At 38.9% G+C, this 16,419-nt stretch overlaps 1 protein-coding gene across 1 annotated transcript in view; it reads right to left on the bottom strand.

Annotated features, from left to right (window-relative positions):
* LOC139715543 (E3 ubiquitin-protein transferase MAEA-like) overlaps positions 1-16,419 on the bottom strand; it is a 35,411-nt gene that overhangs the window by 13,715 nt on the left and 5,277 nt on the right. Inside the window, exon 5 of the mRNA XM_071627108.1 lies at positions 13,060-13,182. Within this exon, the coding sequence (XP_071483209.1) occupies positions 13,060-13,182 (123 nt within the window). The remainder of the gene's footprint in view (positions 1-13,059; positions 13,183-16,419) is intronic.

Below are 16,419 nucleotides of genomic sequence, written 5' to 3'. Positions count from 1 at the left end.
ATCGCTATAAAAACGATCAGTTCGATGAGCAAAGCACGTGCTTGCCCTGCCAGCAGTGAGTGCGCCATGTGGTTCCAACATACTCATCTTGTGTGCCCAGCGTGTTTTTATCACAGAACTCTTGTGTGTAGAGTTCTGTCGTTTTTACGTTATGGTCAATTCATGACGTGTGAGTGCTTCGACTTGACGCCTGTGAGATTGACAGGTGCCGTTTACGAGAATAAAAACTGTCAGTAGTGACTATCAATCCCAAAATCAGTTGCTATATAATAATCAGACTAATTACTTAAATGTAGAGTTACATGTAGTTACATGTATTTCGAATGACAATGCGCACATCCCCTTTATCATCACACTTTTGATACGGCGGACAGAAGGCCGTTAAATTTCATTTCAATGATTCGATACAATCATAGCTTTTAAAAGGTCCAATTAAACAAATTGGATATGAAATCACGGTTACAGCTCGTTATTCCGAAGGTTCGTTAGTAAGGTTCTTTAGTCCGAAGGTTTGTTAATCCGAAAATGAAATAAGGTTCGTTATTCCGAAGGTTCGTTAATCCGAAAATGAAACAAAGCTCGACTTACTTCGAAGGTTCGTTACGGACCCTATATCATTTCGGATCCTATATCATTTCGGATCAACGAACCTTCGAGATAACGAACCCTATTTCATTTTCGGATTAACGAACCTTCGGAATGACGAACCCTATGTCATTTTTGGATTAACGAACCTTCGAAATAACGCCGCAAATGTTCGAATTAACGAACCTTTTTTCGTTTTCGGATTAACGAACCTCTATGGTTTAGGGAATTTATGTGTTTCGGATAAACGAACCTTCGGAATAACGAACCTTCGGAATAACGAACAGCACCCGAAATCACAACGTCTTTATCTTGTTAAGATATAAGACAAAAAAAAAAAAGGTCCCTCAGTTCATGAACTTGCAATGTTTCTTTATTGCGTGTGTTTCTAGCTTGTATTTGGCACTCACGGAATGAATGCGCGTACAGTATATGGTAGGCTACATACTCGTGCTCTTGTTGTTGCTGAACATTTCCCCTTCACAGTGATTGTGTGGCATGATCGTTCAGTATGTTCAGATGGTGTTAGTGCGTTGATTAAAATGTTACCACAATAGATGCACGTGTGCTATAACAACGATCTGAGGTCTTTGCTACGCGCTGCTTTCTTGTTTACAAACATTGAATCTTGGTGAACTTAATTCACTATCGTCCCCATGCTAACATGCAAAAGAAGAAAACGCTTTTGTTCTTGTTTATGTGTACCATGCAGTGAACAGAAGGTAGACCTGTAAACTGTGCCGCTAGGCCCTAGCTGTAGTTTGCACTTTGACGGATTGTCACTGCTCGTCTACTATTCGAAGCGAAATGAAAATCAAACTAGAGATCTCGTGCTGTATACTTTCTCGTACTGTGTACTATATACCATATTTAAAATGCAATTTGTGGTAGTACTTGTCAACGCTGTGTTTTTGGCTCAAACTTTTCTCTCTCAAACTTACTTGGTTACGCAGGGGCGGATCCAGGGAGGACCGCAACCGGCGCCCGCCCCCCCCCCCCTTTATTTTTTTTTTGTTGTTGTTGTTGAAACAAAAGAAATGTAAAAAAAAAAAAAAATGGGGGAGGGGTGCGTGCGCCCCCCTTTAATTTTGTAAACGCGCCCCCACTTTACGGAATTCCTGGATCCGCCCCTGTTACGGGATAATACCTATCAGAATTGTGATTTTGGTGCAAGCTGCATGGCAGTATTGATTTTGAGACACTTCTATGGTCCGTCAGCACCTGATTCTCTTTATGTGACGATGTGCACGTGAAAAGCATTCAAACTTTCCCATGTTTTTGCTCTTGCGTTAAAGGCGTATTAATTCACCACGTACATGAAACAAAACCCCCATAGTTCTGAAATGTGAGTTATAGGGATAGAAACAACCGCTGGAAAAAAAAAAAAATTGAATCCGTATGATCGAAAATACAGTACACTATGTGAACGGTTACAGTTTGCTATTCCGAAGGTTCGTTAATCCGAAAATATGAGGTTTGTAACTTGTTATTCCAAAGGTTCATTTATCAAAAAATGAAATAAGGTTCGTTATGCCGAAGGTTCGTTAATCCGAAAATGAAACAAAGGTCCTAATTCCGAAGGTTCTTTACAATCTATAAGAGAAATACTGATATCTCCTTATATTCTAGGCTTTATTACAAAAAATTATGTAGGATGCTTTGCACAACGGACCTATTATGCATCACATGTGATATCTAAAACATCTTTTAAATCACTGCTCCCAAAGGTAAACATATGACCTTTGTGTATCTACTCGTTTGTGTGTATGTGTGTGCGTGTGTGTGTGTGGGGGGGGGGGGGGGAATAGTTTCCTCCTTCTTCTTCTTTTTTGTTAGAGTTTATCTTAGTTGATCTTGATACAGTGTACCTCTTTCGGTGCGCCCTTTCTCTTGTTATGTCACTTCATCTGTTTCTACATTTTGAAGCAAAGTAATTTGTTCAAGCATTGTGTATGTCCTCGTAACCGTAATGTGTCATTTTGCTGCGATGAGTTGGTTCTAGTAGGCCCTATTATCGCTGTGAGATGTAATTTTTGTAATAACGTGTTGAGAATAACAGATTTTTGTTTCTGAACGAAAGGAAAATGACGGAATTGTTTTGATAACCAATGTGGATGACGTGTTGAGAATTCTGATTCCTGTTTCTGAACGAAAGGAAAATGACGGAATTATTATTTTGATAACCAATGTGGATGACTACCTTCTATAAGTGATTTTGGTGTGAAAAGAGAGTTTGCTCAAAGAAACGCTTCTCATGAATGGTCAACGAAACAAAATACATCATACAATGCAACGTGACTCGCGTGCATTTAGCAAACGAAATGTCTAGACCTTTAAGTTCAAGTAAAATGCATAAAACACAGAATAAGAAAGCAGACAAACTAACAAATATGGAATTAATGACCGCAGACGTAACGTAGGAAAACCTGACACCTATGCTTGAAGAAATTCCCACAAAAGCAGAGCGCAAGATAAAAGAATACATGTGCGTAGTCCATACAGGTCGTGATGCGCTCGGTCGAAATGCGTATGTCGCAGTAAACGAAATTTTAGGCATGTCTACACATGTATATATAAATACTTGAATTCTACATACATTGTATAGTTTTATCTTTACAATAATATATAAAACAACCCCTTTCCGCATCCCTAGAAGTCATAAAAGAAAAAAAAAAAAAGAAAATCGCCCTTAAAGTTCAGGTTATGTTCAAGCTCACAACCCGTTCCCCCCCCCCCCCCCCCCATGATGCAACAGTCCTGCTTAGCGACGGCGTTAACGCTTCATCGCACACACATAAATGGCGACAGCTTGGGTGTGTGAGAAAATTCATTCTTAAATGGATGCACCCCCATGGCACTCAGGATTATCACTGACCCTCCTATGCCTTTTGTCTATCCACCCTCCTGCTTTAATCCCCCTCCCTTCACCTGTTGGCCTCCTTGCCCATGACCTCCCATCCTCTCCTTTTGTTTTCTTTGTTCCGTGTCCCTAGCCTGTCCCTGACTGTTCGTGTTGTGTGAACTTCTTTATAATGTGATTGCTTTCCCTGCCTGATTATCATTTTGCCTCTGACGAAGATTCTTCTGGAATCAAAAGCTCAGGCCCCTTTAGAGTATAGACTCCATTTTACTCCTTTGGCACGCCACTGATATTCGATAAGCAGTTTTCAGCATTTTTGTGTTTGTTTGTTTTGTTTTTGTTTTGTTTTGTTTTGTTTTGTTTTTGCTACAGATAATTAGCCAATCACAAGACAGATATAATTCGATTCTAACCAATACCAAAATACGGTTGCCTGAATGTAAACTTTGGTGTGTTTGTGTTGTGTGTCGGCTGCAGTGTAGTTTGAAACAACAGAAACAGAAAAAAAGAAAGAGGCACGCAATGTGTGCTATATACGAAAAGCCTCATTTACCGAGAAAGTTGATCGCTTCCATTCTCCTCCCATGGCATGTTGTTGTCAATGGAAGCTAAAGAGAATGCTTTTAGCAAGTATACCAGTACCTAAAGAGGACCTGAGGAACCCGTTGTTTTGAATGCTGTGCTCGGTACGAGTTCAAAACGCAGTCGAAGTTATCAGAATGCCATTATAATAGAACTGATAGCTCTATAGAAAACTTGTTTAGGTCAGTAAAGGTTGCTGTAATGCAATCTTTGTGGAATTGACTCATTACATCTGAGCATTTTGAAAAACGTGTAGAGTACTTTCGTTTTGCATATAAATGTTAAGAAATAGTTTGAACTATGAAAATAAAAAAGTATGGTTACTTCAACGATGTTGAATAGTTCGATTAGCCGTGATGCATAAAGTGAATTCATGAATTCATCTGACTAATCCTTACCGATTGATGATCACTTCTATAAGCCAACAGTTAAGCTGAACTGCTTTGGAGTGATAAGACAGGTAAACGATGAAAACTTGGTACATGTTGTATGCTATTATAATTATTATAAAATCCTGTAGCCAGAACTGATTTTACGATCATCTTTAACCTTTCAGAAAGTTCCAGTTTTCAACTTAAATAGTAGCGATAGCTTGTAAGAGTAAATTAGCATCCCTCTGACTATTTTTGGTCAATATGCATACTCTTAACCCTATTCTAACTGGGTGGGGGGGGGGGGGTCAAATGGGTCAAATTGACCCCCCCCCCCCACGTTTCGCGTCACGATTCTGCAACGCGCAAAGATTTTGCCGCGTCGTTTCACAACTTTTTTCATTGAAGTCTTCCGCATATTTTGAGACCAAATTTGCGACGTCTGAGTACACCGTTCTGAAGTTACGTAATGTTATGCAAATGCATGTCAACCGGAAAACAGCTCAAATTCATGATATCGTGTGCAAATTGAATGTAAATTGTGTTTTTGGGGTTAAATTGATATAAATTATAGTATTTCATCTTTGAACCATTGAAATTAATCAATTCTATATAGTGTAGATAAGCCTGAAAAAGTGCCTGCAACAAATTTTGAAAAACAACAGAAAACACAAGGTCGAACAATCAATAAAATACATAAGAAATTAACAAAACAATAAAAAACAAAAGAAATTGGTTTTGACTGTGCTTTATTTTTAAATGAAAATTGGTTTATATGTCTTGAGGAATTTTGACACAAAAATTTAGCAATACTTCAGTCTTTTTTATGGAGTTATAGGTGAAAATATGATTTCATGCACAACTTTGCATAATCAATTTATTAAAAATAGAAAGGCAATATTTTTCTATTGTATGACCATGTAATCTTGTAGTTGACATCCAGCTCTATCTTCAGGAAAAATTTCGCAGCGATCGCGCGATCGGTGGCCGAGATCTGGGCCGGCTTGTTCGGTTTCAGTGTTGTTTATTTCCCCCTTTTAAAAACGAAGGTTCCTTAGTCCAGCCATTGTTTTCGCTTCCTGCTCAAGACATTGAACAGTTCAGCAAAGCTGAAGTTTAGATCACTAAACGGCGACATGAACTCATGATGATAATAGGACTTAGATCACAGCCGAAAGTGCGCTCCTTCATTACTCTAGAATGAGAAAGAATACCCTGTCTGTGTTCAAAGTTGGGTTACGGACGATGAAAAAAAAAAAAAAGGTTTGAATCATGAATTGTCGGATGACGTCGGCAGATTGATGATATAAATATTAGCGTATCATGGGAAAGATTAAGTAATGATGAGCCCAATGATATCGCAGGGCTCCAAACTAATTTTTATTTTTGACCACCAAAATCATTGATTTCTATTTTTTTTTTTGGTGGCCAAAAAAATCAAGAAAAACATAGGAAAAACTAAATCGGTCCTACTAAAAACAATTATTAAGCATTACTGACGTGACAGGTACCCATGTCTAAAATAAATGAATACAAAAGTAGATCATCTCAATCACCATTATTCTGAATTCTAAGATTTAGCAAATAGGCTTATAGATAATTATAAAAGTTGATGCCTATGCTATTAGGTGGTCATAGCTTACTTTTGGGATGAGAAAGTGGGAGCATTTCCAGATTGTTTGTTTTAGCATTGTAAAGAGCCGAAAGTTACCGCTATTCATTTCTGATTGTAAAAGCAATCATCCAACATTTACTATAGTATGTTAGAACCTTACGGAGCCGAATATTACCGTTAATCATTTTCAAATACACTGTATAAAAGCAAACAACCGACATTCATTTTAGCATCTTATGGAGCTGAATGTTACCCTTATTGATTTCCGAATGTGAAGCAAACATCCTCTATTTATTTAAGCATCATACTGAGCCTATGTATACCATTAATCATTTTCAAATGTGAAAGCAATAATCTGTTATTTATGTTAGCATTGTACCAGAGCTGCCAACCGTTCCGAAAAATTCGTATACGAAAAATCGAAGGGAATACGACAATATGAAAACGTCCTTAGAAAGTACGAATGCACAGTGGGGCAAAATAATGGGTAAAAATATAGCAAACGCACGTCGCATGTGCCATGTTATCTGTATTCAGCTGGGATATCGATGCAACGCGTACGCACCGTATGTGGAAAGCGCTGAATAGAAAAATGTGCGCACACGCATATCGCTGCTTGCGTACTGTGTACACCGAACAGAACTTCGCGCGCGTGAATCCCTGTCGCCTACGGACCCTGGATGTTTACATGGATCGCCGTGGTATCCCAATTAGCCAGCTGCCACTACAGTACCGTATGAGGCGGGGTGAAAGCGTCCCGTTGTGCAATGTCTGCTTCTTTTTCTCTTCTTTTCATCCTCTTGTCCCTTGCCTCCCAAGTACGAAATGATTTTTAGAGTGTTGTCTGTTTTTTTTTTTATAACGCTATTGCATCATTTTCTGCGAGGAAGTTGTAGAGGTGAGTTTCTGTTCGTGTATTGATGACTGATGTGCACTGCCCTCTGCAGTATATGTGCAGGTGAAAAGCGTTCGAACTTTCTTTCCAGAGTATCGTGGAAACTCGATTATTTCTAGGCCTATTAAAGGAGATCTCATATAACAGAATACTTATAACAAACTATTTTCCCGTCAAAATGAATCAATTTCCTTTGTTTTGTATCGTTTATTGACTTGATCCCATAGGATCTCGTCGCAATACCGAGTTTTATATGTGTGTTTATTTTCGCGTAGCTTTCGGTGCTGCAAAACTTTTGCTAGGGCCTAAGCTTACTACTAAACTTCGTTTCATTTCCGTCGTTTCTCACACCTCGTTTAGTACGATTTCTTACATTTTATATCACTTTATCTGTTCCCTTTATACTTTGAAGTATTTAAACGTAATTCTCTTAGTGTCTCGCACTGTTATTTTCGTAACGGCGATTTCTCCGCTTCGCTGCAATCGAAGCGACGGAGTTTGATCCCAGTCGCTTCGATGTGCTATTTGCTGTCTTTTCTAAATGTTTGTGTTGTTGGGAGGTGTTGATACTTTGTATTTATTATTGAGTTTCCTAGGTATTTATCTCGAGGGGTTATGCGTGTTTCTTAATGTTGATCATAGGAAAAGGCTAAAATGATCTTGAGTGATGTCTGATAGTGATGATAACTATGCTGGTGACTGGTGTAAAAAGACGGCTTCCTGTGAATGCTCAGCGTACGTGACGTTTGTTTTATTTCCCTTTCCCTCTAGTCTTCTTTCCCCCTTACTCTTCTTTCCCCTCTCAAGAATGATTTAAAAAAAAGAAATTACGTACACCTCACAACAAAACGAACCATGTGCTATAGCAACTTTCGTAAAGTTAAATCTAAATGTTCAATATCAGCAAAGAATAAGGCGAAAACACGAATGACAATAAATAAAAGCGAAGAGATTGTGTATGCAGTCTCTTCGGCTCGAAGAAACTTGACACCCCACCCCTCTCCCTTGTGGAAATTTCCACAAAAGCAGGTGCCACACCCAGGTGCGTGCCAGACGAAAGAATGCGCGCATTGGAATAAACAGCGTGTAAGTATCCTGGAAATATCGATCGAAGAACCAGCTCATTAGTTGAATTAAAGGAAAAATTCCAAAGATATCATGGTTCTATGTCTATAGCCTTTCTTTTGGCGCATAGTAGGGAACATCGAAGAGTCGATTATAGTGTACTTGATCGAATATCTAATGTTCCCTGAACAATAACAAAAGGATTGATTATTTAGTCAATTAAAAATGCAATCACAGAAATACATGAAAGGTCTCGTATGCCCAGACAAATTCACTACGAGAAGGTCCAATGAGATGCAGTCATCACCTGGTTAGACAGCAAAATACAACGTGTAATGACAATTAATTTCAGTTCACGCGCATCAAAACTGCTTATTACTTTTCAAAGTTTTGGCTATCAACATTCGTTCGTGGGTGTATTTTGTTTGTTTGTTTGTTTGTTTTGTGTGTTTTTCCCTCGTGAAAGACGTAATGATTTCTTCATATCGAACGTTAACTGCATGTTTACCGTAAACAAGCCATTCAGCTCAGCTAAGCTATGGCGCATTCGATCCATCGAACTTGCAGTAACCTCTTATAGGCAGGAGCATATGGCGCATTCATTTAAACTTGAAAATGAAGCCACGTGTTTGCACCACATCGGCGCTTCCACACACAGCGCGGCATTTTGCGATCATCGTTATAGCAGACTTTCCGATTCCAGTCAGGGGAAAAGGAATTGGAATACTTCGAAAAATACTGATGTTTAAAATCCAATAAAATGAAAAAAGCCTGAAAACAACGCATGATTATGTTTTGATAGTACATAATTGGAAACACAGAACAGAGTTTTGCATCCGCTCACACAGAAGCTCTCTTGAGAAGATCAAGCATTCCCCGTCCCCTGCTAGAAAATGGAAGCTTCCATAATCAGCCCAGAAAGATTTTGGAGGTACAAACTTGCACTTGTACACATTGCGAGAAAGCAATCAATCAACGCTGAACATTGCGTAGTTTAGAATCTTTATCGTGCTGGTGACCAGCTGGATGCTTCGGCATGTGTCATAACGTTATGTTTAGAGCCTGTAGGCCTCATAGCAAAAAGAGGGAGATTGAAAAACTACGAATTCTGGTGGAAAATACGAATTTTGGAGCTGCTGAGTACTAATTTGTGCTTCGAAAGGTTGGCAGCTCTGTCGTATACGGAGCAGAATTTAACAGTTAGTCATTTCCAAATATAAAAGCAAACATCCGACATCTATTTTATCATCGTACGGAGCCGAATGTCACTGTTGTCCACTTGCGAAAGTGAAATGAGTCATCTGACAATTATTTCATCATATCGTACGGGGCCGAATTTTGAACGTCAAGGCAGACATCAGACAGTTTTGTGTGTGTGTGTGTGTTTTGTTTTGTTTTGTTTTGTTTTTTACCATCAAACGCAGCCAAATGTTACTATTCATTTCGAAATGTAATACACATGTAGCAAATATCCGACATTTATTTTAGCATAGTACGGAACAGAATGTAACTGCTATTCACTTCCAAACGTAAAAGCAATCATGTGACATTAATCATTTTGGCATCTTCCGGAGCCGAATGTTATTGCTATTTATTTGCCAAAGTACATAGCAATATAAATCATAAGCAAGCATCCGACATTTATTTAAACATCGTACGGAGTTGAATATTATTATCATTCATTTCCGAAAGTCGAAGGGAGCTGATTGTTATTGTTATATTTCGAACGTAAAACCGAATATCAGACATTTATTTTATCATCGTATATACGGAGTTATTTTGGTTATTCATTTCCGAACGTCACAACAAACATGCGTTATTTATTTTAGCATCTTCCGGAGCTGAATGTTATTGCTATTTACTCTTGAACATAAAAGCAAACATCAGACATTTATGTTATCATATACACGGAGTTGAATATCATTGTGTTCATTTCCGAACCATCGAACGCAGCTGAATGTATACTGTTATTCATTTCGAAATTTAAAAGCGAACATCCGACAGTTATTTTAGCATCGTATGGAGCAGAACATTACTGCTATTCACTTCCGAACGCAAAATCGTATATACGGAGTTGAATATTTTTGTTATTAATTTCCGAACGTCACAGCAAACATTCGACATTTATTTTAGCATCTTCCGGAGCTGAATGTTATTGCCATTTACTCTTGAACATAAAGGCAAACATCAGACATTTATGTTATCATCGTATACACGGAGTTGAATATTATTGTGTTCATTTCCGAACCATCGAACGCAGGTGAATGTTACTGTTATTCATTTCGAAATTTAAAAGCGAACATCCGACAGTTATTTTAGCATCGTATGGAGCAGAATATTACTGCTATTCACTTCCGAACGTAAAAGCAATCATCTGACATCTATTTTGTCATCTTCCGGAGCCGAATGCTATTGCTATTTACTTTCGAAAGTACAGGCAATCATCCGTCATTCATTTTATTATCGTAAGAAGTTGAATATTTTTGTTATTTATTTCCGAACGTCAAAGGGATCATTCGACATTTACTTTAGCATCTTCGGGAGCTGAATGTTATTGCTATTTACTTCCGAACGTAAAAGCAAACATCAGATATACATTGTATATTTTATAAACGTATATACGGAGTTGAATGTCATTGTTATTCATTTCCGAACATCAAAGCAATCATTGAACATTAATTTTACCACCGAACGCACCTGAATGTTACTGTTATTCATTTCGAAATCTAAAAGCAAACATCCAACAGTTATTTTAGCATCGTATGGAGCAGAATATTACTGCTATTCACTTCCGAACGTAAAAGCAATCATCTGACATTTATGTTAGCATTTTCCGAAGCCGAATGTTATTGCTATTTATTTTCGAAAGTAAAAGCAAATATCCGTCTTTTATTTTATCATCGTACGGAGTTGAATATTTTTGTTATTCATTTCCGAACGTCAAAGGGATCATTCGACATATAGCCTACTCAAGCATCTTCCGGAGCTGAATGTTATTGCTATTTACTTTCGAACGTAAGAGCAAACATCCGGCATTTATCTTATCGTCTTACGGAGTTGAATATTATCATTCACTTCCGAACGCCAAAGCAAACATTCGGTATTTATTCCAGTATCATACGGAGTCAAATGTCACCGTGATTCATTTCTAAAATCAAAAGTAAACATGCGACATTCATTTTTGCGTCTTACGGAGCCGACTGTTACCGCTGTTCATTTTCAAAAGTAAAGGCAAACATCCGACTTTTTTTGTAGCCCGATTGGGCCACCGAATTTTCAGCAATGAAATTTTGGTGGCGCAGGTCGTTAAAAGTCGTGAATAGCGAGATGATCGTAACCGATGTCGATATGTTCTAATAATTATTGATACTTGAGTGATGAACGCATGTGCACAACTTCCGCAGGTGTACTTCTTTAGAAAGTAGCGAACAATCAAGGCAGTGGACATCAGAGTGTGATTAAATCGAAAAGAAGCCCCTGAAATCGGAATTTGATGAAAATGGGCAAAGTCGGAACTCCATGAAATGTATTTTGATTGAGCGGTCAAAATAAAGCTTAACGGGAATGTGCCCTTGAATACCCTCGTCCACCCTCGTCCACCCTCGTCCAACCCGCGTCAATCGAGACGCAAATTCCCGAGGATGGATTATCCGTGCGGGCGGATGGACTCGTCCACTGAACGCGTATACCCGCGGGTACCCGCGGGGATACGCGTCAGTGGCCTCGTCCAGATCTCGGAAAAGCGTGACGTTTCCCGCGGTCGGCACTGTACCTTTCTTTCTCTCATCTCTTATTCAGTGTGTATTTAGAATGGATGTGTGAGTGAGCGTGTGTGTGTGCCAACTATTAAATTTAGGTATATTTTTGTTTTTGTCAACTGACGAATTATGTACAAGTATTCCTTATTTCAATTTGGACTAATTTCGCGTATGCTATGGTCCATGTCGTAACAGGTGATGGTTGAAATCTATTTTACCTTTTTCGTTTAAAGGCTCCAGCTACAAGTTCTTACATTGCTTCTTACAGTATGAGTTCTGGCCTTGTTATATTTGCTTCTCTGTTATGACCGGTATTTTGTTTTACACTTTGCCAAATAAATGAATGAATAAATAAATGTAAAAGCACAGGGTGCAACTTTTTGTTGGTTTGTGAGGCACGGTCACATATTACAAAAGGTAGTATGAGGCACATTGTAGTATGAGTACACACTTGGAATCCAGTTTGTACACATTTGTGTCAATGTCGGTTAAGTGTCAGACAAGTGTTCTGGTTGTCGGGGGAAAAACCTCAGTTTTAACATAAAAAATGAAATGAGATTATATCACATCAATTGATGAGTTTACTTATACATCAAATCTTAAGCATATTTCATTTACAGAGGAAGCTCCTGAACAGCAGAAAGCTTGCCCCGAGGCTTGAAGGACATGACAAAAACTAATGCATGCAACAACCTAAATGCATTCCTAGCAGAAGTTATGGCTGCAAAATGATATTGTTAGGCAAAGTGCAGTGACCTTCGACCTTGACTTCATATCACAACCTTACCCATGAAAATAATTGTCTATTCATTATGACCTGGAGGGATTTTGCCTAAAATCTAATCAGTGCATCTGCAGCTCATGTAAAGTACCAGGGCCAGGTACCAAGGAAATAAATTGCGCAGTTTTTCTTCAAATTGTGGCTATGAGCTGTAGGATGGATGGACGGACAAACCGAAAATGGGAATGCCTCTGGCGCCCTCATGGTAGTCTAGGCACAAACAAAAACATACACTGGGTCCCGACTTCCTCACTGTACACATACCACATCTCCCCTGTCAACTTTTTCACAAGCAGTTGCTATCCAAGGATGTCATTTAAAAACAGTTACCACTTCATATCTCAAACTCCATAAAATCTCAAGATATATTGTAATCTTCATAAAATGTAGAAAGTCTTAAATACGAGCCAACATTTTATTTACACAGGGTTTGATATCTTCTTTTTTTCTGGGGGGGGGGGGGGGGAAGGGGACAAAAGAAAAACAACAACTGAATAATGCCATGGTGTCAAAGGTCAATTCTGAAGTAATCATCATACTGTCTCACCTTTATTCTCCTCAGCTTTGTTTTGTTGTTATGACACCACTGTAAACAAAGACTGGTCTCTCTTCTGACGAGTGACTCCTCCACTTCTTTGGATACCAGGAAGAGGTCTATATTTGTCAGATCCTGGAAGGGAGCAGAGAAGGGGAATTCCACAGTGGGGTCTGACGTAACACAGAAACATTATAGCTTTTAACAGACAAGGGGTCGAGACTAAAAAAATCAAAGTAGTTAATATTAACATTCTGCTCCGTAGTCAAGGTTCGACTGTTAACGTCGAGTAAGGAATCTACAACAAACATGACCACTGTAATTATCTCAAGGGCAACTAGAAGATTTCTTCTTTCATCAGCAATATACTGAACATGCCAGTAATTCTGATAATAAAGGAGGGAATCGAGCGACACATTTTAGTAGCTTACAAGATGAACAGAAGCACACAACAATAAACTGACTGACAGAGGAAAAAATTATACTAAAATATAAATATTGGTAAAGTAGATTTTCTCCACCATGTCAGACATCAATTCTTTTCTGCTGTGTTGAAAAATTCTATCATGTAGTCTCTACAATAGTGATAAAGAAATGTTCTCATTACTGGTTCTTTAAATCGGCAGCATATAAAAGCTGTGAGGTTGTCAACATTTGTTATATGGCCTTGCGGTTGACATCTGCACTGCATGTAAAGCCATACACTGGTGTATGGAAAATGGTGGTGGCATACATGTAAAAACACAGGGTGTGTGACATCAGAATGTCCACACTTACACAATTTACCATGCCTTGGTGTCTCTTCCCACCTCCCTGATATTTCCAATAAAAGGAATACTATTGACTGGATGTGTTTCTCCCTCTCCAGTTTACACACACACACACACACACACACACACACAAACACACACAAAGTCTAAGGAATGTTTATGATATCTATAAATTCCTGAAGCATGACAAATTCTCAGCCTCGGACGAATGTCATATGTACGCCCAGATTATTGCTCCTGATATGAGGAATTTTGTTTTGTTTTACGACACTCCTGAATAAAGAAGAAAAAAATGGACTTAAATTGACCAAAGCTGATATCAACCCCAATAAAGACTTTCTATATGAACAAAAACTCTGCCTCAAGCCCTCCTGATTGTTTTTGCTTTCTTTCATTTTGTTTTTTTCTTCTTTTTTTGGTGGGGGGGGGGGGGGGATGTGATGTTTGGTTCCTCTTCTGTTGTCTTTCAGTGATCACTGGCATTACAGAATCTAAGTCAACAAAGCAATAAGTAGCTCAAAGGGGGGCACCCCTTTCCACAGGATGACAAGTGGCAGGAATTCAAGTACAGACACGACATGAAACTCACAATTCATAAATATACAAATGACGCACAGGTCTGAGTGCATCAGTCGGAATTGTGTGCATAAGGTAACTATGGAATGCTTAACCCACGAGGCGAAGCCGAGTGGGTTTAGGCTAAATTCCATAGTTACCGCATGCACACTATATTCCGACTGACGCACGAAAAGACATGTGCGTCATCTGATTTATAGAATGGGTAATTTTCTTGTCAAAAACCCATTTTTCTATCGTGTTACCCGATGACAAAATTACTGGATGCATTTCCTTTTGGCTTGCCGTAAACAAGCATGCATCAGTTTTTACTGGACGCACGGCCAGCCATGCATCAGTATTTACTGGACGCATGGCCAACCTGAGTGCGCGAACGCTTGCTTAGTGCGCAAACCTTTGTTACAAGTACGCGTACTCTTGCTACAAGTGCGCGATAACATGTTTACCACACGGTGACTCAGCGTACGTAGCGTGCGGCCAGTAAAAATCAACACATAACTCTCGACCAATCAGATCACAGGATTCTCGCTACCCATTCTATAAAATGAAACTAACAGCCTGAAGAATGACTAGGTATGTAAGATTACCGTGTCCCGACAATGAATGCCACGATGGATCCGCATACCGGACACATAATTGTATGGACCAATACTCATTGTGCCATGACTGACACACACCTAAACTAGAAGTATCACTAAAGGTGATTAATGCCCCCGCTCCCGCAGCCCACGTTCCTATGAAAAAGAATTGAACCTGGGTTTGATAAAAGGTTATGTGTGTGTGTGTGTGTGTGTGTGTGTGTCTGTCTGTCTGTGTGTATGTGTGTAGCACCTTGTGAGTACCTGCTTCACAATTATGGAAGTAGTTCACTCCACAAGATTTGAAGAAAATATGCAGTTACTATGACAACACATTGTCAGGTACAAACACAAAGAGTACCTTGCATAACTACACCTATAGATCATTACAGGCCCTACATACTGAATTTGAAATAAATTGCTTAAACACCGTGGAAGTAGTTTGCTCCACAAGGTTTGGGGGAAATAGTGATTACCATGGCAATGCTTTCTCCGACAAACACACACAAAAAAAAAAACATGTCTTGCACATCTACACCTAAATGTCATTATATACACCAAATTTGAGATAAATTGCTTTAAAATTGTGGAAGTAGTTCACATCACAAGATTTTCAAGAAAAAAATTGTTACCATGGCAACACCTTGTCGTGTACAAACACAAAGTGTGTCTTGCATATTACACCTATAGATCATTATACATAACAAATTTGAAATAAACTGCTTGAATACTGTGGAAGTAGGTCACTCCACAGGGTTTCGGAAAATTGTGGTTACCATGGCAATACTTTCTCCGACAAACATTAAAAACATGTCCTGCACATCTATACCTCTATATCATCAAGTACACCAAATTTGAGTTCAATTACTTCAAAATTGTGGAAGCAGTTCACTCCACAAGATATTCACAAAAATATGCCATTACCATGACAATGCCTTGTCAGGTACAATCACAAAGTGTGTCTTGCATAACTACACCTATATTATACATACGAAATCTGAATTTAAATTGCTTAAATACTGTGGAAGTAGTTCACTCCACAAGGTTTTGGGAAAATTGTGGTTACCATGGCAACGCTTTCTCTGACAAACACAGAAAACCTGTCTCGCACATCTACACCTCAATGTCATCACGTAACCCAAATTTCATCAAAATTGCTTCAAAACTGTAGGAGGAGTTTGCAATGCAAGATTTGCAACAAACCCAGAGACTCCAACCCAAAGATTCTTCTGATCTGGAGATTCTCCGGCCTGAAAGCCCTAGCAAACGGGAGACTCCAACTTGATGTGTGCGAAGTTCCTAGGGTTCGAGATGCTCTCTGGTGCTATCTAAGGCTTATTTTTTCAACATACGATAGAAATAAGTAAGAAATCCTTTCCAAACGGGAGACAAAGAGCCAGGGCGGGAGAAATTAAATCTCAAGCAGGAAACAGGAGATTTTGCGAAAA

Source organism: Diadema antillarum, unplaced genomic scaffold (genome assembly GCF_040938485.1).
Source record: "Diadema antillarum isolate AM-2024a unplaced genomic scaffold, OU_Dant_1.0 scf00000050, whole genome shotgun sequence".
Taxonomy (NCBI): Eukaryota; Metazoa; Echinodermata; class Echinoidea; order Diadematoida; family Diadematidae; genus Diadema; species Diadema antillarum.
This window is presented reverse-complemented; position numbering and strand designations above follow the sequence as displayed.